The sequence below is a fragment of the Phaseolus vulgaris genome, chromosome 3, assembly GCF_000499845.2.
Source record: "Phaseolus vulgaris cultivar G19833 chromosome 3, P. vulgaris v2.0, whole genome shotgun sequence".
Classification (NCBI taxonomy): domain Eukaryota; kingdom Viridiplantae; phylum Streptophyta; class Magnoliopsida; order Fabales; family Fabaceae; genus Phaseolus; species Phaseolus vulgaris.
In genome coordinates this window covers 16099493-16122917 of record NC_023757.2, presented here as the reverse complement: position 1 = coordinate 16122917, position 23425 = coordinate 16099493, and the positions used below count along the sequence as shown (strand labels likewise).

The window sequence follows — 23425 nt, the reverse complement described above, 5'->3', positions numbered from 1 at the left end:
GATAGAGATCCTAAGTTCTTGAGTCACTTTTGGAAGACCTTGTGGGGCAAGCTTGGAACTAAGCTTTTATTTTCTACCACTTGCCACCCACAAACTAATGGTCAAACCGAGGTGGTGAATAGAACTTTGGGACAACTATTGACATGTTTTATTTCGGGGAATCCTAGAGTGTGGGAGAATTTACTACCGCATGTTGAGTTTGCATATAATCGAGTAGTAAATTCTACCACCTCACATTCTCCTTTTGAGGTGGTCTATGGGTTTAATCCCCTAACACCTCTTGATCTTCTTCCTATTCCCCTTCTTGGAGATGTCTTGTGCAAAGATGGTGATGAAAAGGCTTCTTTTGTGAAAACTTTGCATAAAGACATCAAGAAGAGAATTGAGAAGAAGGTTGGCAAGTATGCTGAACTTGCCAATAAAAGGAGAAAAGCATTGTTGTTTGATGAGGGCGATTGGGTTTGGCTTCACTTGAGGAAGGATCGCTTTCCTACTCAAAGGAAGTCCAAACTAATGCCTCAAGGGGATGGACCTTTCCAAATCCTTAAGAGGATTAATGACAATGCTTATGAGTTAGATATGCCTGATACATTCTTAGGTAGTCATACTTTTAATGTCAGCGATCTAACTCCTTTTTCTGTAGGTCTCCAGAATTCGTGGTCGAATTCTCTCCAACTCGGGGAGTATGATGGAGATCAAGCTCAAGAGAACATGGAGGCCAATCAACAAGATCAAGAAGAGGTAGAGGCACAAATGGGTGAAGCCCATGGAGGTCAAAGCCCACCTCAAAGGCTTACAAGAAGCATGTTCAAAGCTTTAGGAGCTAGGGGACATTTATTTTCTCTTTTTGTAATTTCTTTAGTTGAAGGTGCTTAGAGGGAAACATTAGAAACCTCTTTTGTTATAGCATCTTTTAGTCTTTAGTTAGGAGCTTTAGGGGGGGTGTGTTAGTAGATAGGTGTAGAAGTAGAATAGGAGGTGTCAAAGTGAAGGAAGGAGTCACACCTTCCTCATGCTTGGGTTTTGGCGCCGATTCTAGATGTCTCTTAGGAGGGAATTTTTGAATTTGTGTTGCTTGCATTTCAGCACCTTAGGCTATAAATAGAGGTGCTCTCTTTGTAAAATTCAGATTGGAATTTATCTAAAGAAACTATACTCAAATTGGAGTGAGCATTGGAGAGCTTTTGAGCCTTCTTCTCTAGTCTTATCTTGAAGGATCCATGGTGTCCTCAAGTGGCGGCAGCACTCTCATCTAGGAGCAACCACACTTCTAGTGGCGAGATCATCCATCATTCATCCATCTTCATGAGCAATTCTCTTCTCCTTCCTTTCTTCTTTGTTAATTCCATGTCTTAGCTTGTTCCTTGTTGTTTTTGGTTCGGCAATTTCAGCTTAATGTTGTGTTGCTTCGGTTCTTTCATCATGCTTTGCTGTTCTTCATCTTTCTTCTTCATTTTCCAGCTTTTTGTTCGGTTCAATTTAATTTCCAGCATTCAAATTCAGTTTGCTTAGCTTTTGTGCCTTTTTGTTCGGTTCAATTTGACAATAATTGGATCTTCTATATGAGTTTGTGTTTTGGCACTAGTTTTGGTGAGTTCTTGTTCATAGAACCTTGATCCATTTCTATGAGAAAGTGCCTAGCTCTTAACCAACTCAAGATGATTCCTAAGAATGTCAAGAATCATTCTAATTGTGCTAGTGGAATCACATCAGTTTAAGTGTGTTCTTGTTTAATTTTTGAGTTGTGTAGCACTTTAATTTCAAGAGCTCTTTAATTTCTTGCAATTTACGGTTCTGTTTTTAGGCTTATTTGAGTTTTCTTGCTGTTTTATTTCTTTTGCCTATCATATGTGATGCGATCGGTCATCGGTAGTCGATGACGTCAGCAGCAGAGAACCACGTGGACCACTCGCAGGGTGACACGTGGACCAGGTGGCAGAGAGGTCAGGGAGACGATCGCCAAGAGCGGTGATCGGTGGTCAGTAACCAAGCGACCACCGACAGATCAGGCGGCAGAGAGGTCGGGGGACAGATCATCCAGAATGGTGATCGGTGGTCAGTAGCCAAGTGGCCACCAACGGACCAGTTCTCAGACTCGCGCCTGGAGGCAGAGCGCGAGAAGCGAATAAAAAAAACACTGATCAGTCATCGGGTGTATTGTCATCGGGGTCTCGTGTTACACGCAGTTAAACTGGGACTGAGGTTCCCAGCGAGAGCGTTACGCATGGATCTCGCATGAGCACACCTCAGGGAATCATGCACGAGAGTGGCCTGAGGGAACTAGTAAACCAGTCAGTGATTGGTGATTCCCTCAACCCATTACGTGCGTGACATCGTGAAGGGTAAGCTGTATACGCAGAGAGCAACGTCTGGTGAGTGCGCCTAGACCAGCCACACCCGACGTTCTCCTAAGAGTATGCGACTTACCCAGATGAGAAGAAATATCCTAAGTTACTCTGCAAGGGCGTAACTTAGGCAGACAAAGAGAAGCGCTAGAGCCCTTCCAGTAAGTGACACGTGTGTGGTTAGATGTGAGTTGCAGGCCTCCACGTGTCACCATCTGAGAGGGGTGCGGTCCAGACAAAAGTGCACTCCGTACCATTAAGGGTACAGACAGGCGCAGCCCAGCGCAGAGACGCGCGGACACGCACAGACGCCCACACTCTCTGATTCTGCAGGTACACTGTCTCTGAAAAGCATAACAGGTTTCTGACACATGCCAGAAAAGCATAACAGAATTCTGTTATGCCCAGAAACAGAGACAGAGAGATAAAAGGAGGAATCAGGGAGAGAAGTGGGGAGACGAAAAACAGAGTGCAAGAGTTTTTCACACACACATTACTAGTTTCCTAGTCTTTGGTGGTTCTGTGGACTAACTTGATCGTCGGAGTGCAAACGGCCGCTAGAGGCGCCGTCTGTGTGTTTTGCAGGTCACGTTCGGAGAAGCAAGAGAAGGTTCTGAGGGTGCGCCTGCAGAAGACGCAGTCGCGTAGACAGGGCAGAGAGTGCTACGAAGCGATTCCTCCACGTTCGAGTTGCCGGCAGGATCATTTGGCGCCCACCGTGGGGTTCGAGTGAATCGTTGTCCCATATATACCACAGTTTTAAAGACTTACCAGAGTTTTTATCAGTTTCCTTGATAGAGAAGGATGCCTAGAAACAGACAACCATCGCCTGCGCCATCCGCTGACGAAGGAGCTGTGACAATGGCGCAGGTCCTGGAAATGGTGCGCACGCTGCAGGATAACGCCGCAGCGTCAAAGGTTGAACAAGAGAAGATGCAGACGGAGTTAGCTGCGTCGCAAAGCAGGAACGACGAGCTGAATCGTGTCAATGAGGAGTTGAGAAGGACGCTGCAAGCGCAGAGGGAACGCGTGGTTGACGAAAGGGTGTCTAGGATGCCCTCACCTCCAAGAGCGTTCCCCATGCCATTCTCCCCTGAGATCATGGGAACCATGGTGCCTCCCAACCTGGTGGGGGTCAAGGCATCGTTCAAGGGGGTAGAAGACCCGGAAGCGCATCTGACGGCGTTCCACACCCAGATGATGTTGTCTGGGGGTTCAGACGCTGTCTACTGCAAAATGTTTATGAGTACGCTCAGCGGAATTGCCATGGAGTGGTTCGTAAGCCTACCAGAAGGACACATCACGTCTTTCTCTCAGTTCTCGAAGCTCTTCACTGAGCAATACATCGTCAACAAGGCACCTGCAGTAGTGTCCTACGATCTGTTCGACGTGCGCCAGTACCAAGGTTAGTCGCTGAAAGACTACCTCAACCGCTTTGGAGCACAAGTGGTTAGACTGCCCAGCAAAGATGAAGATATGCTGGTGCACGCGTTTAAGAAGGGTGTGCTGCCTGGCCCTTTCAGCGAGTCTCTCATCAGGAGCCATCCCAGCACCTTTGCAGAGATTCGACGACGTGCGGTGGCGCACATAGTGGCAGAAACAGAGGTTTCTGAGAAGAGGGGAAGTGCTGCACCACCCAGACCGCGTGGAGGGCAAGGAAAGCCACAGCAAGCAAGGGTGCATGAGGCCAAGGAGGGGAAGAAGGTGCGGGAAAAACCTCGTCCCTATGCACCAGGCAAAGACCAGAGCAGGGGGCGTGCAAGGGAGAATAACGCACCCCCGAGATACAACTTCATGGTAGGATTGGCGGATCTCATCGCCCTTCCTGCTGTAGCAGCAAGACTACGAGTACCAGAGAAGACAGATAAGGTACTTGGAAGGAAGAAGAATGAATGGTGTGAGTTTCATCAGGCCTTTGGCCATACACTTCATTCCTGTTTGGCGCTGGGGCACCAACTGGCAGAGTTGGTGAAGTCTGGTTTTCTAGCAGATTACCTGCGTGAGCCGCAGGGTGATCGCGCGTCAGGATCCCAAACTGGAGAACAACAGCATGAAGTCCCTGTGCATGGGGAAGTGCAGACGATCGCGGGAGGCTTCTCTGGTGGGGGATGCACAGCTTCACAAAGAAGGAGATACACTCGATCGGTGATGGCGGTAGATGCAGTGAATGAGAGTCATTACCCTGAAGTGGACATTATCTTCAGGAAAGCTGACCTACGGGACGTTGTCCCGCACGACAACGACCCTGTGGTCATTTCTCTCATCACAGCAGGAAGACGAGTGCATAGAGTACTCGTAGATCAAGGAAGCTCGGCGGATGTCATGTTCTGGCCAACATTCAACAAGCTACAGTTGTCCCCTGATCAGTTAAGACCGTATACTGGTTGCCTCTACGGTTTTGCAGGGGATCAGGTAGAGGTGCGGGGATACATCGAGCTGAGGACAACGTTCACTGACGGAACGACAGCCCGCACTGAAAAGATAAAGTACCTGGTGGTGAATGCCCCTTCTGCGTACAACGTTTTGTTGGGTAGGCCAACACTCAATAGGTTGGGCGCGTTACCATCAACGAGGCACATGAAGTTGAAGTTGCCGTCGATGGAGGGAACCGTGATAACCATCAGGTCAGATCAGGCTGAGGCAAGACGCTGTTATGAGAACAGCTTGAAGCAAAAGAGAAGTGTGTGCCACGTCACCACAAAACCACCACCAGGCGTGCGCGAAGAGCGATTGGTGGTCAGGGAGACACAGGGCGCTCAGAGGATGGAGGATGCTGCGGTGGGGGGCTCCCAGGTAGCCCAAGTTGAAGAAGAAGAGGAAGGCGCGATCACTCCTCGCGAGTCAGGGATCGCGAGAGCGGTCATTGCCAGCGAGAGAAGGCCCCACCCAGCTGAGGGATGGGTCGAAGTGGACGTCGGGGGAAGAAAGTTCAAGTTAGGGGGATCCCTCGCTGAAGAAGAGCGAATGCTGATCATGGGTGTGATTGAGAAGCACATGAATGCCTTTGCATGGTCAACATCCGACATGCCAGGAATCGACCCTGATTTCCTCTGCCATCGTCTGTCGATGGACCCCATGGTTCGACCTGTGCGTCAGAGGCGAAGGAAGTTCAACGAGGAGAAGGGGAAGGTGATCCACGACGAAGCGCAGAAGCTCCTTGCCGCAGGGCATATCAGAGAAATCCAGTACCCCGAGTGGCTAGCGAATGTGGTACTGGTGCAGAAGGCAAGCGGCAAGTGGAGAATGTGCGTGGACTTCACTGACCTCAACAAGGCGTGTCCCAAGGATTCTTACCCCTTACCCAGTATAGACGCTCTAGTCGATAGCGCATCGGGGGGAAAGCTACTCAGCTTCTTGGACGCTTTCTCGGGGTATAACCAGATCAGGATGCACCCAATGGATGAATGCAAGACTGCGTTTATGACGGAACGGTCTTGCTATTGCTACAAGGTCATGCCGTTCGGGTTAAAGAATGCGGGGGCTACCTACCAGCGGCTCATGGATAGGGTGCTCTCGCCCATGCTGGGAAGGAACGTGCACGCCTATGTAGATGACATGGTGGTCACGTCCCAAGAGAAGAAGCATCATGCAGCTGATCTGAAAGAGCTATTCACCACCATTGCCAAGTACAGACTGAAGCTCAACCCAGAGAAATGCATTTTCGGTGTGGAGGCTGGGAAGTTCTTGGGTTTCCTCTTGACAGAGCGGGGAATCGAAGCTAACCCGGAGAAGTGTGCGGCGATCGTGGCAATGAGGAGCCCAACGACGGTGAAGGAGGTGCAGCAGCTCACCGGTCGCTTGGCAGCTCTGTCCCGGTTTATGTCCGCTGGAGGGGAGAAAGGTGACCCATACTTCCAGTGTCTCAAACGCAATAGCAGATTTCTCTGGACACAGGAGTGCGAGGAGGCCTTCATCAAGTTAAAGGGGTACCTGGCGAGCCCACCAGTCTTGCGAAAACCCCAGGTAGGCACCCCTCTTCGTCTATATTTTGCTGTGACGGAGAGAGCAGTCAGCTCAGTCCTGGTGCAAGAGCAGAACCAGGCCCAGAGGCCTGTTTATTTCGTGAGTAAAGTGCTGCAAGGCCCTGAAACAAGATACCAAGCCCTCGAGAAGGCTGCTCTGGCAGTGGTGTTTTCAGCCAGAAGACTCAGGCATTACTTCCACAGCTTCACAGTGGTGGTAATGACTGATCTGCCAATCCAGAATGTATTGAAGAAACCTGATGTAGCAGGCAGGATGGTCAAATGGGCAGTAGAATTGTCAGAATTTGATATTCAGTACGAGCCCCGAGGACCGATCAAGGGGCAGGTGTTCGCGGACTTTGTAGTCGAGCTGTCATCAATCGCGACACCTGCAGAAGGGTTAGATGTCCGATGGGTGTTATCGGTGGATGGCTCCTCTAATCAGCAGGGAAGCGGCGCTGGAGTCATCCTGGAAGGACCAAATGGGGTACTGATCGAGCAGTCCCTCCGTTTCGCCTTCAAAGCTAGCAACAATCAGGCGGAGTATGAGGCCCTGATCGCAGGAATGTTGCTAGCAAGAGAAATGGGAGCAAGAAATCTGTTGGCCAAGAGCGATTCGTTACTGGTCACCGGGCAGGTTACGGGGGAGTTCCAAGCAAAGGATCCCCAGATGGCAGCCTACCTGGAGTATGTGCAGCTCCTGAAGACGTCCTTCGCCGAGTTTGAGTTAGTGCACGTGCCAAGAGCGCAAAATGCCCGAGCAGACCTGCTTGCTAAGCTGGCCAGCTCAGGCAAGGGGGGGAAGTAGAGGACCGTCATTCAGGAGACCCTGAAGGTGCCGCGCGCGTTCGTATCAGACAACCAGGTGCTTCATGTATACAAGTCAATGGAGCGTCTAACGATCGGTCATCGGTCGTTGACCCAAGAAACGCTAAGAGCACCGAGGGTGAGATCGCGACCCTCAAAGACCGATGTGTCGATGGAGGTCCATGCGGAGAAGGAACCCGACACCTGGATGACGCCATACCAGCTATACTTAGAAGATGGTGCACCCCCGCTCGATCTGGCAGAGGCAAAAAGAATAAAGAAGGGTTCAAGTAAGTTTACTCTCATAGATGGAAGCCTATTTAGATTTGGATTTTCTCACCCTGTGCAGATCTGTGTACACGGCGAGCAATGCACCAGGCTCATGTCTGAGCTGCACGAGGGGGTGTGCGGAAGCCACGTAGGTGGTCGTGCTTTGGCAAGTAGAGTACTCCGTGCGGGGTACTACTGGCCAAAGCTGAAGGAAGATTGCATAAGGTTTGCTCAGCGATGCAAACAGTGTCAACTGCATGCAGACTGGCACAAGGCACCCCCTGAGGAGTTGAGGTCCATCCATAGCCCGTGGCCATTCCATACATGGGGGATTGACATCTTAGGACCCTTTCCCCTGGCGACAAGGCAGATGAAGTTCCTCATCGTGGCCATCGAGTATTTCACCAAGTGGGTGGAGGCAGAGCCAGTCACGCACATCACCGCACAGAAAGTTGAGCACTTCGTCTGGAAGAACATTGTCTGCCGCTTCGGAATACCCAAGAGGCTGGTTTCCGACAATGGCACCCAGTTCACAAGTCATCAGCTGAGGAAGATGTGTGAAGAGTTAAAGATACAACAGGTCTTCGCATCAGTGGAGCACCCACAAACCAATGGGCAGGTGGAGTCAGCAAACCGATTGCTGCTCAGGGGGCTGAAGCGAAGACTAGACAAGGCCAAAGGAGGCTGGGCAGAGGAGGTCCCCAGAATCGTATGATCTTATCACACCACCCCACAGTCCAGCACCCATGAGACACCCTTCAGCCTTGTCTATGGGACAGACGCCATGATTCCTGTGGAAATACAGGAGAGCTCCCCCAGATTCTTGAACTTCGTTGCTGAAGAGTCCAATGAAGAGCGTAAGGTGAATCTGGATCTGCTAGACGAAGTGCGGGAAGAGGCCAGAGTCAGTGCTGAAGCTGTGAAGAGAAGAGTAGAGCGGAGGCACAACTCTAAAGTGAGGCCCAGGCGCTTCCAGGAAGGTGATCTGGTGATGAGAAAGGCGCATCAGAATGACATGCAGAACAAGTTATCCCCAAAGTGGACAGGCCCGTACAGAGTGGTGGAGACATTAGAGAACGGAGCCTATCGCCTAGAGACTTTGGAAGGAGGAGCAATCCCCAGAACGTGGAACGCCACCCATTTAAAATTTTATTTCAGTTAAAGTTGTACAGTAATGGCGTTCTCGCGCTAAAAGACACATGCTTTGTATGTGGTGGAAACAGTTGAACAGACAAGGGGGCACTCTTTTCCCTAAAGAGGGTTTTTAACGAGGCCACCCAATTAAAGAAAAATTTCCAGCATATCAAGTGTGCTCAAGTATTAAAGTTAAAATCCTCCTTGCCCCAGGTGCAAGTGCAGGTGATTGGTTAGGCCCTACTTGCCCTAGGCGCAAGTACTGGCACCGATCTAAGTCTTCCTCACCCCAGGTGTGAGCGCAAGCAGTTAAAGGTTTGAAAAGCCAGGGGTGCTAGTAAGACCAAGGGAGGGAAAGGAAAGGTTTTGACAAAACGTCCTTACCCGCTTGGCATACACCAATATTGGCCCAGTAAGACTCTTAGTCCGAAACCCTTCTCACCCCAGGAGTGAGGCAGGGAATGAGCGACTCAACCCGCCAAAGGGTGATGACCTTGGGGAAAGTAAGAGGGGTTAGCGAGAAACACTTTTCTTTCCCCAAGACGAGGCATCACCTTGAGCGATCGATGTCAAAGTCCTCCATGCACTTAGCGCTAGAGCGACAGAGAAAGCTAAGTAAAGACTAAAGAACGATCACTGATGAGTCGTCAGTAATTGGCTAGGGGTGCGAAGCAGCGCACGAGGACTATTAAACACCAAGCTGAGGGAATAGCCAGTCGTGATCAAGTAGAAGCAAAAGAATAAGAGAAGCAGATCGCGCTAAGCCTAAGCTGGTTAACACTTAGTCGTGCGCAAAGTGAAAGACGAAGCTCAAGATCGCGCTAAGCCTAAGTTGGTTAACACTTAGTCGTGTGCGAAAGGAAAGGTAAAGCCCAAGATCGCGCTGAACCTAAGCTAGCTAACCGTTAGTCGCGCGCAAAAAGATAAGTGAAGCTCAAAGAAAATACAAGGGAAGAAACTTATGCAATAAAAGAAGCATTGAGAGTTTGTATTCACAGTCAAGTCTTATACAAATTTCAGAGTAATAAGAAAATTGTGCAGAAGTTAAATTTACAGAGAAGAGAAAAGATTAAGGGGCAGGAGGGATGAGCTTTCCATCTACCACTTCATGATAGATGCTGAACTGCGAGAGGTCCAGGTCCGGGAGAACGCATCTGATTTGCTCGAGTGCTAGCTCGAATCCATCAGTAAGGGCATCAGCACCCACATTCATCAAATCAGCATTCTCCGCCTCCAGTTTCTGCTTTGAGGCCTCCGCAGCATCCCTCTCAGTGGTGATGGCATCAAGGGAGGAGGCAGCTTCGGACAGTTTGCCCACCACCTCCTCGAGTCTCTTCTCCCCAGCTGCAGCTGCTTCTTTGGTGGACTCGAGCTCCCCCACTATTTGAGAATTCAGTTGGCGTAGGGAGGAGGTCTCGGCCCGCAGCTCCACCACCGTGCAGTCCAAAGAACTAACAACTTGCCCCATCAAGATCTCTGTCTTGATGGTCTCTTGGACCTGCGCTAGGTACTCCCTCCTAGCTTTCTCCACCATGCCCCGCATCAACTCCACAGATTCTTGGGCAGCTTCGAACCAACTTCGCAGTGACTCCTTGTCGTGCTCAAGATCCTTCACCCTCTTCTCCAGGGCTAGTTGCTTGCGATGCTGGGTGGAAAACTCCAGAGAGAGCACTACCTGCTTGGCCAGGTGCATATCCACCTCATCACCACTCCACTCGACAAGCTCCCGGTTGCTTATGAGTTGTCGGACCAGGGTGATGACCCTGCTGAAGTTTTCGTGGTTGGCCCCAGAAGTGCTTGGGCGCAAGCTGGACCCCCCACCTTCAGCAGTGGCGGTGGGAATTGGCAGTGGTGGTGGTGGACCCCCAGCAGGATGAGCAGGTGGACCAGGTGATTGGCCTGCTGGGGGGGAAAATGGCAGTTGGGAAGTTGGAGGCAACTGCTGGCCTGGAGAAGGAAGACTGGAGGGCTCTGAGGCAGGTTGAGCACAGGGAGGTGGGGAAGACCCTTCCTCTACTTCCACTACCTCGATCTCTCCAGGCTGGAGAGACGAAGCCCCCTCAACTGCTGCTTTCTTCCTCTGACGGTGTATGAGAGGAGAGCCAGAGCTCTCCTCTTCAGTTGAGGCGACGGTAGCAGCAGCAGCAAGTGAAGTGGAAGCCTTCACCAGCCTCTTCCTCTTCTTTCCTTGCTCGGGGCCTTCAGCTGGCGCGACCGAGAGGGGAGGGGCTGCGATGGGCTCAGTTGTAGAAGAGGAGGACCCAGTGCCTTTGGTTCCCCGACGCTTGGCAAGCTCCAGCAAGGCCAGCTTCCTGTCTTTCCCCGTCATTGAGTCTGCATAGACGAGAAAAGGAGGGGTTAGTTGGCCAAGTTATGCAAGTAAGTAAAAAAGCACATAAAAACATGCATGAGAAGAGACAAGTATCCTAAGAAGTGCAAGAAGAGCTACCTATATACTTTTTCAGAGCCACCACATCAAATTCATCCTTGATGAGGCGGGCGGAGTTGTACTTGGCCCCCAGGAGCAGCCCACATAGCTCGCGCTCGTAGGGGGCCATAGCTTCGAGGTCCCTGGACTTCTTGAATTCAACTCCAGGAACCCAGTAGAGGGGGTATCCCTCGAGCAGACTTGGACTTTGAGGGGTAGCAGATATCATGTAGAATCTGCCCTTCCAGTCTTTGAAGGATTGCTGGTACAGGCCCAGGAGCACCCGCCCAGCAACCCCGTTCAGGCTAACCCAGGACCTGTCCCCAGGGTTCTTCGCTTCGAAGAAGTAGAGGAACACGTCCACGGAGGCGTTGTGCCCGAAATGACTGCAAAGGATTTGAAATGCCCGGATGAAGGCCCAGGCATTTGGATGGAGTTGACAAGGCGCGACATTTAACTCCATCATCAGCTCCTTTTCGAAGAAGGTGAAAGGGAGGCGCAGCTTCAACCTTTTGAAGATAGCGGAGTAGATGAAGACGAAGGGCACCCCATTGGTGGCCCTGTCATCCGCGCAGATGGGCATTCCTCGAGGAGGAATGCGAATTCGGATATTGAAGTCATTCTCCCTGTCGATGGCGCAGGAAGGCTCATCAGGATTGTGGCTCAGCAAGGACGTGAGGTGGCCCTGGGGCAATAGAGTGGAGGTTTCAGCGAGCAACGCCAGGGAGGCCCATTCGTAGACCCTGGCGTTGTCATGGAAGGAGGTAGCAACAGGCGGTGGTGAAGCTGGCGCACTCGCGGAAGGCTGTGCACCAGAGGACGAGGCAACTAAACGCGCAGTTTGTTTCAAGCGAGCCATCGCGAGATAGCTGCAAATGGAGGAAAAACGAAAGTCAGAATGAATGGAAGAATAGGAAAGGACAAGGAGATGCCCAGGTGAAAAGAGAAGAAGAAGAAGTAGAAGCCACAGTGAGGGGGTGAAAAACCCTAGCGCGGGTTCGGGAGAGGAAAATAGAGAAGATGAATGCATGATAACCAGAATGATAAATGCAATCGGTAAAGATGACCAAAAAGGGGCCAGGGAGAAGAAAAACCATACCTTTGGATGATCGCAAGAGATTTGGCAGCAGAGAATTTGAGGAGAGAAAGGTGCGCATAGGAAAGTTCGCAGAGAGTCTGGGAGTCGAATGAAGAAGATGAAAGAACAGTAAAGGAGCGCGCCAATTTGAATAAGAGAAGCGCTAGTGACGCACAGCGCTAGCCGTCGATGGGGCCACGTGTCGCGAGATCAAGAGAGGAAGTCCAAACGTTAAAGAAGCAGCACGTGAGGTGGCACGTGAGGCGGCCCCACTTGCCACGTGGACTGAGGGCACGACCACTTAGTCTCTTCGCTGAGAACGAGTTCTCGACTCGAGACTGAGGGGCTTGTGATGCGATCGGTCATCGATAGTTGATGACGTCAGCAGCAGAGAACCACGTGGACCACTCGCAGGGTGACACGTGGACCAGGTGGCAGAGAGGTCAGGGAGACGATCGCCAAGAGCGGTGATCGGTGGTCAGTAACCAAGCGACCACCGACAGATCAGGCGGCAGAGAGGTCGGGGGACAGATCATCCAGAATGGTGATCGGTGGTCAGTAGCCAAGTGGCCACCAACGGACCAGTTCTCAGACTCGCGCCTGGAGGCAGAGCGCGAGAAGCGAATAAAAAAAAACACTGATCAGTCATCGGGGTCTCGTGTTACACGCAGTTAAACTGGGACTGAGGTTCCCAGCGAGAGCGTTACGCATGGATCTCGCATGAGCACACCTCAGGGAATCATGCACGAGAGTGGCCTGAAGGAACTAGTAAACCAGTCAGTGATTGGTGATTCCCTCAACCCATTACGTGCGTGACATCGTGAAGGGTAAGCTGTATACGCAGAGAGCAACGTCTGGTGAGTGCGCCTAGACCAGCCACACCCGACGTTCTCCTAAGAGTATGCGACTTACCCAGATGAGAAGAAATATCCTAAGTTACTCTGCAAGGGCGTAACTTAGGCAGACAAAGAGAAGCGCTAGAGCCCTTCCAGTAAGTGACACGTGTGTGGTTAGATGTGAGTTGCAGGCCTCCACGTGTCACCATCTGAGAGGGGTGCGGTCCAGACAAAAGTGCACTCCGTACCATTAAGGGTACAGACAGGCGCAGCCCAGCGCAGAGACGCGCGGACACGCACAGACGCCCACACTCTCTGATTCTGCAGGTACACTGTCTCTGAAAAGCATAACAGGTTTCTGACACATGCCAGAAAAGCATAACAGAATTCTGTTATGCCCAGAAACAGAGACAGAGAGATAAAAGGAGGAATCAGGGAGAGAAGTGGGGAGACGAAAAACAGAGTGCAAGAGTTTTTCACACACACATTACTAGTTTCCTAGTCTTTGGTGGTTCTGTGGACTAACTTGATCGTCGGAGTGCAAACGGCCGCTAGAGGCGCCGTCTGTGTGTTTTGCAGGTCACGTTCGGAGAAGCAAGAGAAGGTTCTGAGGGTGCGCCTGCAGAAGACGCAGTCGCGTAGACAGGGCAGAGAGTGCTACGAAGCGATTCCTCCACGTTCGAGTTGCCGGCAAGATCAATATTTTTGAGTATTTTCCTTTTTGAATCCATACAAGTTTTGTCTTAGTCTTGTTTTTCCATAATTGTCATCACTTCTTGTAGTACTTTTATTGATTTTGTTGTTTCTTGCTTTGGTGTCATATAATTTTCTGAGTTTGATATTTGATCCTTTGTGCATTTTCTGTTTTAGTTTGAGTTCATGCTTGTATTCTAGACCTATACAAGTTCTGTATACATCATTTTCCATTATGTCTTTGCTAGTTCATAATTCTGTTTTTCATTCCTATTAGGATTCCTCTGTTTTCTGAAAACGTGCTTACTGTTTTTCCTTATTGAAATTGATTTACTCACTGGAAAATTCTGAAATTATGGATTTGTGTTATTCAAAGTGTTATAAAAGCATAAAAAAAAGAAATACTCAAAAATTCAAAGTACACAAAAAATGATAAATAAAATACAAAAAGTGTACATTACTGCCGAAAAATATACGATAATCTGGCAGCGATTTTGAAAAATTTATCTCAATTAATTGGCTTACTGTTTTTGCATAATTCCAGTGCCATTTTTGAGCTAAGATCTTGAAGTTTGTGTGGTTAAAATTTCATAATCCATTTCGCTCTATATCATTCCAGTTAAATCAGTGAACATCAAACACAGTTTGCATAAAAAATATTTTCCAGTAGCTAATTTTTGTTTTCTTCATCTACTCTAGTGCTTTTCTTTAAGTATTCTTTTGTGTGCCTACTTTCTCATTGAGTTCTTTAATTTTCTTGCTTGTCTTTTGTTCATTAATCTTTGATTTTGTCAAACATCTAGTATTCCTTTTTTTCTAGCCTTTCTTTGCTTATACTTTTTCTTGTTTGTCTTTATTGCTTCATTGGTTTTGTTGTGGTTGGCTTTGAGATTGGTGTGCCTTGCTTTGACATCTTTCATTTGAGGATTCCAAGACCTCAAGATCAGATTGGTACAGGAACATTATTTCTTTGAGAGTGACCTCTTTTTCTGGCCAAATTCACTTCGGCAATTTGATTGTCAAACTCACTGTTTTTGCTAATTTTGTTTCTTGACTTGTTTGCTGTTTTTATTTGCAAATGGCTGGATTTTCAAGTGATGCATCCTACAAGCAGCATTCTCCTTCCAAAGCTTCGGTCCTTGGTGAATTGCATGAAGCTCAACGCACCATTAGGCGTTTGGAAGAGAAATTGCAAAAGATGGAGGTGCAACAAGCTAGGCCATCTCCTTCTATCCATGATGGGCATCATTCACATAGACCTTCAACAAGAGCTTCTTCAAATGACATAGGCCGTGAAGAAGACCATAGGAGAAGGAGAACTCCACCCCAATTCCATGGACATAGACACTACCACCAAGGGGAGAGACATCATCATGGAAATGGCTTCTACCAAGATGCAAAGGCTAGGCTACCTTCGGTCAAGCTTCCTTGTTTTAATGGCTCTAGTGATCCTAATGTATATTTAGATTGGGAGGCTAAGTGTGAACAAATATTTGAGATCCATGAGATCCAAGATGAACATAAGCTTAAGCTAGCCACCTTAGAGTTTAGTGATTATGCCATGAAATGGTGGCATGGTGTTGTAAAGGACATTATCTATCACAAGGGTCCTCCCGTGTGTTGGGTTTAATAGTGTCAAAGTTCAAGAAGGGGGGTGAATTGACCTTTTAAAAGCTTCTCGCAGAAACAGTGTTTAACACAGTTTACAGAAAATAAATCGATTTATGTGACAATGAACAGATTTATTTTGGCACTGTTTGTGTGTTTGAAAAGCGTTTATACAGCAAGGTTAATCACAAGATTATGCAGATAGATCTTCCAGATGTACACACACTGATATCAGATTGAAAAACAATGAATCACAAAAAAACAGCAAGCTTCAATTTCAAGCAAAATGATTTAGGTTCAATTAATGGCTAGACAATGAATTGAGATATCTTATACAATCAACCTGTTCAAGTGGCTATTAACAGATTATGAGTGTTCTTCTTGAAATCAAATAGTTTTCCAGAAATTAACAACAATATGAACCGAGCCCAGAAAGAACAGATTTATTTTTGATTGAACAGATTTATTTCTTTGCTGTTTTAAAAATTATGCAGAAACTTAAGTGCAAAGATTGAGAGAAAATGAACACAAGGCAATTATACTGGTTCACTCAACTGAGCTACATCCAGTCTTCACCTAAACCAAGGTGAAATTCACTAAATCACAATTCAAACAACACAAATCCCACTGTTCTTGAAACCTACAAGAACTTAGGTACACTTGCTGAAAAAACCTATTTCAGCACACACACCCACTCTTCAAGAAACCCTATCAAGAAGAGTGTACAACCAAACTTTTACAAGAAATGAAAAGTGAAACGACTACACCAGATTGAGAATGCAGAAATCTGCCTTAAACCCGTAGAACAGATTGCTAGAACAGTAGCAGCACCTCACACCAAGCTTTTGGAACCAAACAAGAACAAGCACTTTGTGATTTTTGAAATCTTTGAAGAACAAATGCTAATTCTTTGTAAACTCTTAATTCTCTGCTGTAGAACTTGTTTTCTCAAATGTGTGAACGACTCTTAAACTCAGAAACAAGTTTTCATTTTATAGAAAGCCAACTTATAACAGATTTTTTAAAAAAAGTTAAAGCTGTTATAAAATGAACAGATTGAAAATAAAATGAACAGATTTATTTTCAAAAAACAGTTAGAGAATTTGTTAAGTGAGGAGACTTAGTCAACCATTCTGGTGCAGAGATAAAACTGAAAAACGTTTAAGCTGTACTTGGCACCAGAGACAAAAAAGAATCTATTCATTTACAGATGAACAGATTTATTTTTCAAAACAAAAACAGAAAAGCTTAACTATTCAAAACACAGTCGTTTTGAAAGGTAGAAGACTTAGTCAAAATACATGATGCACAAAATCTAATTTTCACCAGACTTAGCCAAGGCATCAGTTTAAAAATGAATCTGTTTATTTAGAAAAGAACAGATTTATTTTTATGCAGTAAACGTGTTTTTTGTAAAACATGTGAAAAACAGTTTTAAGAAACCTTATGCTTGTTCTTATCACATGGCCAGTGGTTATGAGGTGAGTTACTCAGCAAAAAGCCCACTCTTAAACAACCTCTAAGCACTACCTAAGACACACTTAAAGCAAAGCAAAATACACATGAAATGTACATAGAAGTCTTCATCAAACACATGTCTTGAAGGGGCAGCAACCATCTTAACCACCGTGGACTCTTGGAACTCTTTAAAGGATCAAATGCGCGCTAGGTTTGTGCCCCCACACTTTAGGAAAGACCTCATGTTGAGACTCCAACGGTTTCAACAAGGCACGCTAAATGTAGATGAATATTATAAGGAGCTAGAAACGCTTGTGCTTAAAATTGAATTAGAGGAAAGTGAGGAAGCTATGATTGCTAGGTTTGTGAGTGGTCTAAGGAAGGATATTCAAGATATTGTTGAGTTACAAGAGTATTCATCATTGGGTTCTTTAGTTCATCTTGCAATGAAGGTGGAAGCCCAACTTGCTAAGAAAAATTCTTTCAAAAATATTCCCAATGATGGTTACTACAACAAGTCTTGGAGGAACAAAAAGTCTTTTTCTAAATTTCCTTCCAAAGATTCTTCTTTCAAACCCAAGGAACCTAAGCCATCTACTTCTAGGCCTAAATCACCCACTAGAACGTCTAATACCAAATGTTTTAAATGTATGGGTTATGGTCACATAGCGGCTAATTGCCCTTCTAAACGAAGTATGTACATGCATGAAGGCATTGTAGTGAGTGAGCATGATTCGGATTCTTCTAAACATTCATTTCATTCTAGTGCATCTAGTGGGGAAGAGAGTGAATGTCCACTTGAAGGGGATTTGTTAGTTGTGAGAAGACTTCTTGGCCAAGTTTCACAACCTTTTGATGAAAGTCAAAGGGAAAATATTATCCATACAAGATGTCTTATTCAAAACAACATTTGTTCCTTGATAGTGGATGGGGGTAGTTGTGCTAATGTGGCTAGTACAAGAGTAGTAGATAAGCTTGGATTGCCTACTATCTCTCATACAAAGCCCTATAAATTACAATGGCTTAGTGAAGTAGGAGAAATTGTTGTGAATAAACAAGTCCTCATCCATTTCTCTATTGGAAAATACAAAGATGAGGTATTATGTGATGTTGTGCCCATGGAAGCTACTCATGTTCTTTTGGGAAGGCCTTGGCAATTTGATAGAAAAGTTTTACATGATGGCTTTACCAAAAAACTTTCTTTTGATTTCCATGGTCACAAGGTTACTTTAAAATCTCTCTCTCCTAGAGAAGTCCATGAGGACCAAATCATAATGAAGAAAAAGAGGGAGAGTGAAAAGATAAAAAAGATAAAAAAAGATAAGAGTTCTAAGCCTACACTCCTTGTGTCTAGGCATGAGATTGAAAGGGAAATAGTGGCTCATCATTCTCTTTTCTTAGCCATCCCTAGAACTCTTAAAGTAGAAACACTTGTTGATAGTCCTCATTGTTTGGAAAATTTGGTAGAAGAATTTCAAGATGTGTTTCAAGATCCTCCAAAAGGACTTCCACCTTTGAGAGGGATTGAGCACCAAATTGATTTGATACCGGACTCTTCTTTACCAAACCGTCCAGCATATAGGACCAATCCAAGTGAAACCAAGGAAATTCGCCAACAAGTTGAGGCTTTGATTGAGAAAGGGTGGGTTCAAGATAGCATGAGTCCTTGTGCTATGCCTATCATCTTAGTGCCTAAAAAGGATGGCACATGGCGAATGTGTTCGGATTGTAGGGCCATCAATAACATTACAATTAAGTATAGGCATCCCATACCTAGACTAGATGATTTGTTGGATGAATTACATGGTTCAAAAATCTTTTCAAAGATTGATCTTAAAAGCGGCTACTATCAAATCCGTATCAAACCGGGTGATGAATGGAAGACGGCTTTTAAGACCAACTTTGGTTTATATGAGTGGTTAGTTATGCCCTTTGGTTTAACTAATGCACCAAGTACCTTCATGCGCCTCATGCATCATGTTCTTAGACCTTTCATTGGTAAGTTTGTTGTTGTTTACTTTGATGACATTCTCATTTATAGCTTATCTTTGGAGGACCATAGGTTGCATGTTAGGCAAGTTTTAGAAACCCTTAGGCAGGAACATTTGTATGCTAATCTTACTAAATGTATGTTTGCTCTTGATCATATAGAATTCCTAGGGTTTGTTGTGAGTCGCAAAGGTGATGGCCATTCAAAATTTTCCTACACCGAAAACCTTGAATGAAGTCCGAAGTTTCCATGGACTTGCTTCTTTCTATAGAAGATTTGTCCCAAACTTTGGTACCATTGCCGCACCTCTCAATGACATAGTGAAAAAGGATGTGGTCTTTCAATGGGGAGAAGCACAACAAAAAGCTTTTGAAACTTTGAAAGAAAAATTGACTAATGCTCCCATCTTGGCCCTTCCTAATTTCACTAAGACATTTGAGATTGAGTGTGATGCTTCAAGCATAGGTATTGGGGTTGTTCTCCTTCAAGAGGGCCACCCCAGAGCCTATTTTAGTGAGAAATTGAACGGAAGTCATCTCAATTATTCCACTTATGATAAAGAATTATATGCACTTGTTAGGACTTTGTTTACTTGGCAACACTATCTTTTTCCCAAAGAGTTTGTGATACATAGTGATCATGAATCTCTTAAGTATTTGAAAAGCCAAAACAAGCTTAACAAAAGGCATGCTAAGTGGGTGGAATTCATTGAGCACTTTCCTTATGTGATCAAACACAAGCAAGGCAAAGTAAACATTGTGGCGGATGCACTTTCAAGAAGATACACTTTGCTAAATCTTTTAAGCTCTCAATATCTTGGCTTTGATCACATTAAGGAACTTTATCATGATGACCTTGATTTTTCTCTCATCTATCAAAAGTGTCTTAAGGGAGGACACAAAGACTTTTTTATACAAGATGGCTTTCTTTTTAAAGGAAAACGTCTTTGTGTTCCTCAGTGCTCTATTAGATTATCTCTTATTAGAGAAGCTCATGAGGGGGGTTTAATGGGTCACTTTGGGGTTGCTAAAACTTTGGATGTGTTGCATGAACATTTCTTTTGGCCTCATATGCATAAACATGTTCATAGTTTGTGTGATAAATGCATAGTTTGCCGCAAAGCTAAGTCTAAGATGCATCCCCATGGTCTATATACTCCTCTTCCTATCCCTTCAATGCCTTGGGTTGATATATCTATGGATTTCATCTTAAAGTGAAATTCTGTAACAATAGTGAGTAAATATTTAACTATTGAATGCTAGTCCTTACCCACTAATGGATAGTGGGTCCGCTTCTTCCCCATTCACCCACTTCATTTCCATGATCACGCCACTTGTTACAGAATGAACTGAAATCAATACAGATGTAATCCTATTCCACTCTCTCTTGATAAACCAAAGCTCAAAGGTGAAAACTCAAATCTTGAAAGCAATCTGTGAAAAACTCAAATATGTTTTTCTATCTTAATTGTTTGTTATAAAACTTAACCAAACTATTTATAGCTTTCAAAGAATGGTCAAAGCATTTAAAGCAGGAGTGTATTCGGTTATAAAATCATTTAAAGCACACTTAATTAACAAAACAGTTTCAGTTAGGATTTTCAAACAAACAATCGATTGAAAGAGCGAATCAATCGGTTGTTTTGGTTTGACAACAAGTCAACCAACCAAAACAGTTTTCAACTAAGTGTAAAACAATCGGTTGTTTCAAAAAAATAAAGGTTGTTTTTCACTTAGTTTGAAAAATACTTTAAACTTAAAATATTTGAAAACACTTAAGCTTTAGATTCAACAAAGAGTGGATTACAAAGATAAACTATCCAGATCCTACTCTAAAACACAACAACAACTTCAAGCAACTTCAGCCTTCCATCAAATGCTAGGATTTGGATTCTTCAAAGCTTTTGATCACACTTGATTCAACACACAGATCTCAATAAAGACTGTCCAAAGGACTCCTACCTGTTGCCCAGCATCGACGCCCTGGTAGACAGCGTCTCAGGGCAAGCTCCTTAGTTTCCTGGATGCCTTCTCGAGGTACAACCAGATTCGCATGCATCCTAGGGACGAATGCAAGATGGCGTTCATGACGGAGCTCTCCTGTTACTGCTACAAAGTGATGCCCTTTGGGCTCAAGAATGTAGGGGCAACCTACCAGCGACTGATGGACAAAGTACTTGCACCCATAATAGGGCGAAATGTCCTGCCGTATGTGGATGACATGGTGGTCACCTCCCAAGTGAAAGATTAGTACGTCACTGATTTAGAAGAGCTATTTACCACAATAGCTAAGTACAGGTTGAAGTTGAACCCTGAAAAGTGTGTGTTCGGGGTAGAGGCAGGCAAGTTCTTGGGGTTCCTACTCACTGAGCGTGGGATAGAGGCAAACCCTGAGAAGTGTGTTGCAATCATAGCCATGCGTAGCCCGATCTCAGTGAAGGAGGTGCAACAGTTGACAGAAGGATGGTCGCTCTGTCCAGATTCGTGTTAGCAGGGGGAGATTGGGGACATCCCTATTTCCAGTGCCTCAAGAGAAATAGCAGGTTCATCTGCACCATGAAGGAGTCATTCCTCAAGCTAAAGGACTACTTGGCCAGCCCCTCAGTATTGTGCAAACCGTAGCCAGGCACCCCGCTTCGCTTCGCAGTCATAGATCGGGCAATCAGCTAGGAGCAGGATCAGGTACAAAGACTGATATATTTCGTGAGTAAAGTGTTGCAAGGGCCTGAGGTGAGATACCATGCCATAGAGAAGGCAGCCCAGGCAGTAGTTTTCTCAGCGCGGAGACTTCGCCACTACTTCCAGAGCTTCACTGTGATCGTGATGACAGATCTGCCCATTCGCAAGGTCTTACAGAAGCCTGATGTGGCATGACAAATGGTGTGTTGGGTGGTGGAGCTATCAGAGTTCGATGTGCAGTACGAACCCAGAGGACCTATCAAGGGCCAAGATAATTTCAGAATTTGACTTCTTGATAAAGAGAGTCTTTTCAATCACCCCTCTCTCATATCCATTGGATAATAGAAAGTTATTAAGCCTTTCATACCACTGCCTTGGAGCTTGCTTAAGCCCATACAAGGCCTTTTTCAGCTTGTATACATGGTTGGGATGTTGATGATCTTCAAAGCCCGGTGGTTGTTCAACATAGACTTCTTCATTGATGATTCCATTGAGGAAAGCACTCTTAACATCCATTTGAAACAATTTGAATCCACTCATACAAGCAAAGGCCAGCAGTAACCTTACAGTTTCTAATCTTGCAACTAGAGCAAAGGTTTCACGATAATCAATTCCTTCTTCTTGATTGTAACCTTTGGCAACTAGTCTTGCCTTGTTTCTAGTAGTCACACCAGCTTCATCCAACTTGTTTCTGAAGACCCATTTAGTTCCAATGATATTCATCTCATATGACTTGGGAACAAGAAACTATACATCATTTCTAGTGAACTGATTTAACTCTTCATGCATTGTAGCCACCTATTTCTCATCATTAAGTGCTTATTCAATTGACATGGGTTCAACTTGAGAGACAAAAGTTGTGTGCATGCAGTAGTTTAAGACAGTATTGCATGTAGAAACACCCTTCTTTATCTGCCCAATGATGTTTTCCACTGAAAGATCCCTTGGAATTCTCCATTCTTTAGACAACTCATCCTGTTGCAGAATTTCAACCGGTTGTTTCGACGAATCAATCAGTTGTTTTTCTGGACAGGATTCCAACTTCTGCAAAATGATGTTTTCCACTGAAAGATCCCTTGGAATTCTCCATTCTTTAGGCAACTCATCCTGCTGCAGAATTTCAACTGGTTGTTTCGACGAATCAATCAGTTGCTTTTCTGGACAGGATTCCAGCTTCTGCAAAATGATGTTTTGTTCATCCTCTTCTACGCAATTCTTCGAGGATTTCATTTCTTTGTGATCAACTTCATTAAACACCACATGAACAAATTCTTCTACAACCATGAGTCTCTTATTGTAGACCCTATAAGCATGACTATTTGAGGAGTAGCCAATAAAGATGCCATTATCAGCTTTTTCATCAAACTTTCCCATATTTTCTTTCCAATTATTCAGACCAAAACAGCTACATCCAAACACTTTTAGGTGACTAATGTGTGGCTTCCTTCCATTGAAGAGTTCGTAAGGAGTTTTCTTCAAGATTGGCCTTATGAGGACTCTATTCATCATATAACAAGAGGTGCTAACAGCATCAGCCCAAAAGTATTTGGGTAGGGAGGATTCACTTATCATGGTTCTTGCTAATTCTTTAAGAGATTTGTTCTTTCTTTCCACTACTCCATTCTGTTGAGGAGTTCTTGGTGCAGAAAAGTTGTGCAGGATCCCCATCTTTTCACAAAATTTGTTGAATTTATCATTTTGAAATTCCCCTCCATGATCACTTCTTATAGAACCAATGCTACTGCCTTTTGTGTTTTGTAGTCTTCTAGCAAGCTTTTTGAAGGCAGAGAAAGCATCATTGTTTGATTCCAAGAAGAGTGTCCATGTGTACCTAGAAAAATCATCAACAATAACAAGAGCACAATAGTTACCACCAAGACTCATGGTTCTTGAAGGACCAAACAGTCCATGTGCAGTAGCTCAAGGGGTTTTGAAGATGAAACAACATTCTTTAGTTTGAAGGAATGTTTAATTTGTTTCCCCTTTTGACATGTTTCACATATGTGGTCCTTCTCAAACTTGAGTTTGGGTAACCCTATCACAAGATCTTTTGAAATTAATTTGTTCAAATGACTCATGTGAATGTGGGCTATTCTTCTGTGCCATAGCCAAGATTCATCATGCTTAGAAAGAAAACA

At 45.4% G+C, this 23425-nt stretch overlaps 1 protein-coding gene across 1 annotated transcript; it reads right to left on the bottom strand.

Moving 5' to 3' along the window:
• Nucleotides 1-9480: 9480 nt before the first annotated feature.
• LOC137805824 (uncharacterized) lies at nt 9481-11811 on the bottom strand. Its single transcript, XM_068605737.1, has 2 exons — nt 10968-11811; nt 9481-10852 (listed from the first exon to the last, which is right to left on the bottom strand). The coding sequence occupies exons 1-2, from the start codon at nt 11803-11805 to the stop codon at nt 9588-9590; spliced, it is 2103 nt and encodes a 700-aa protein (XP_068461838.1). The 5' UTR covers nt 11806-11811; the 3' UTR covers nt 9481-9587.
• Nucleotides 11812-23425: the final 11614 nt, after the last annotated feature.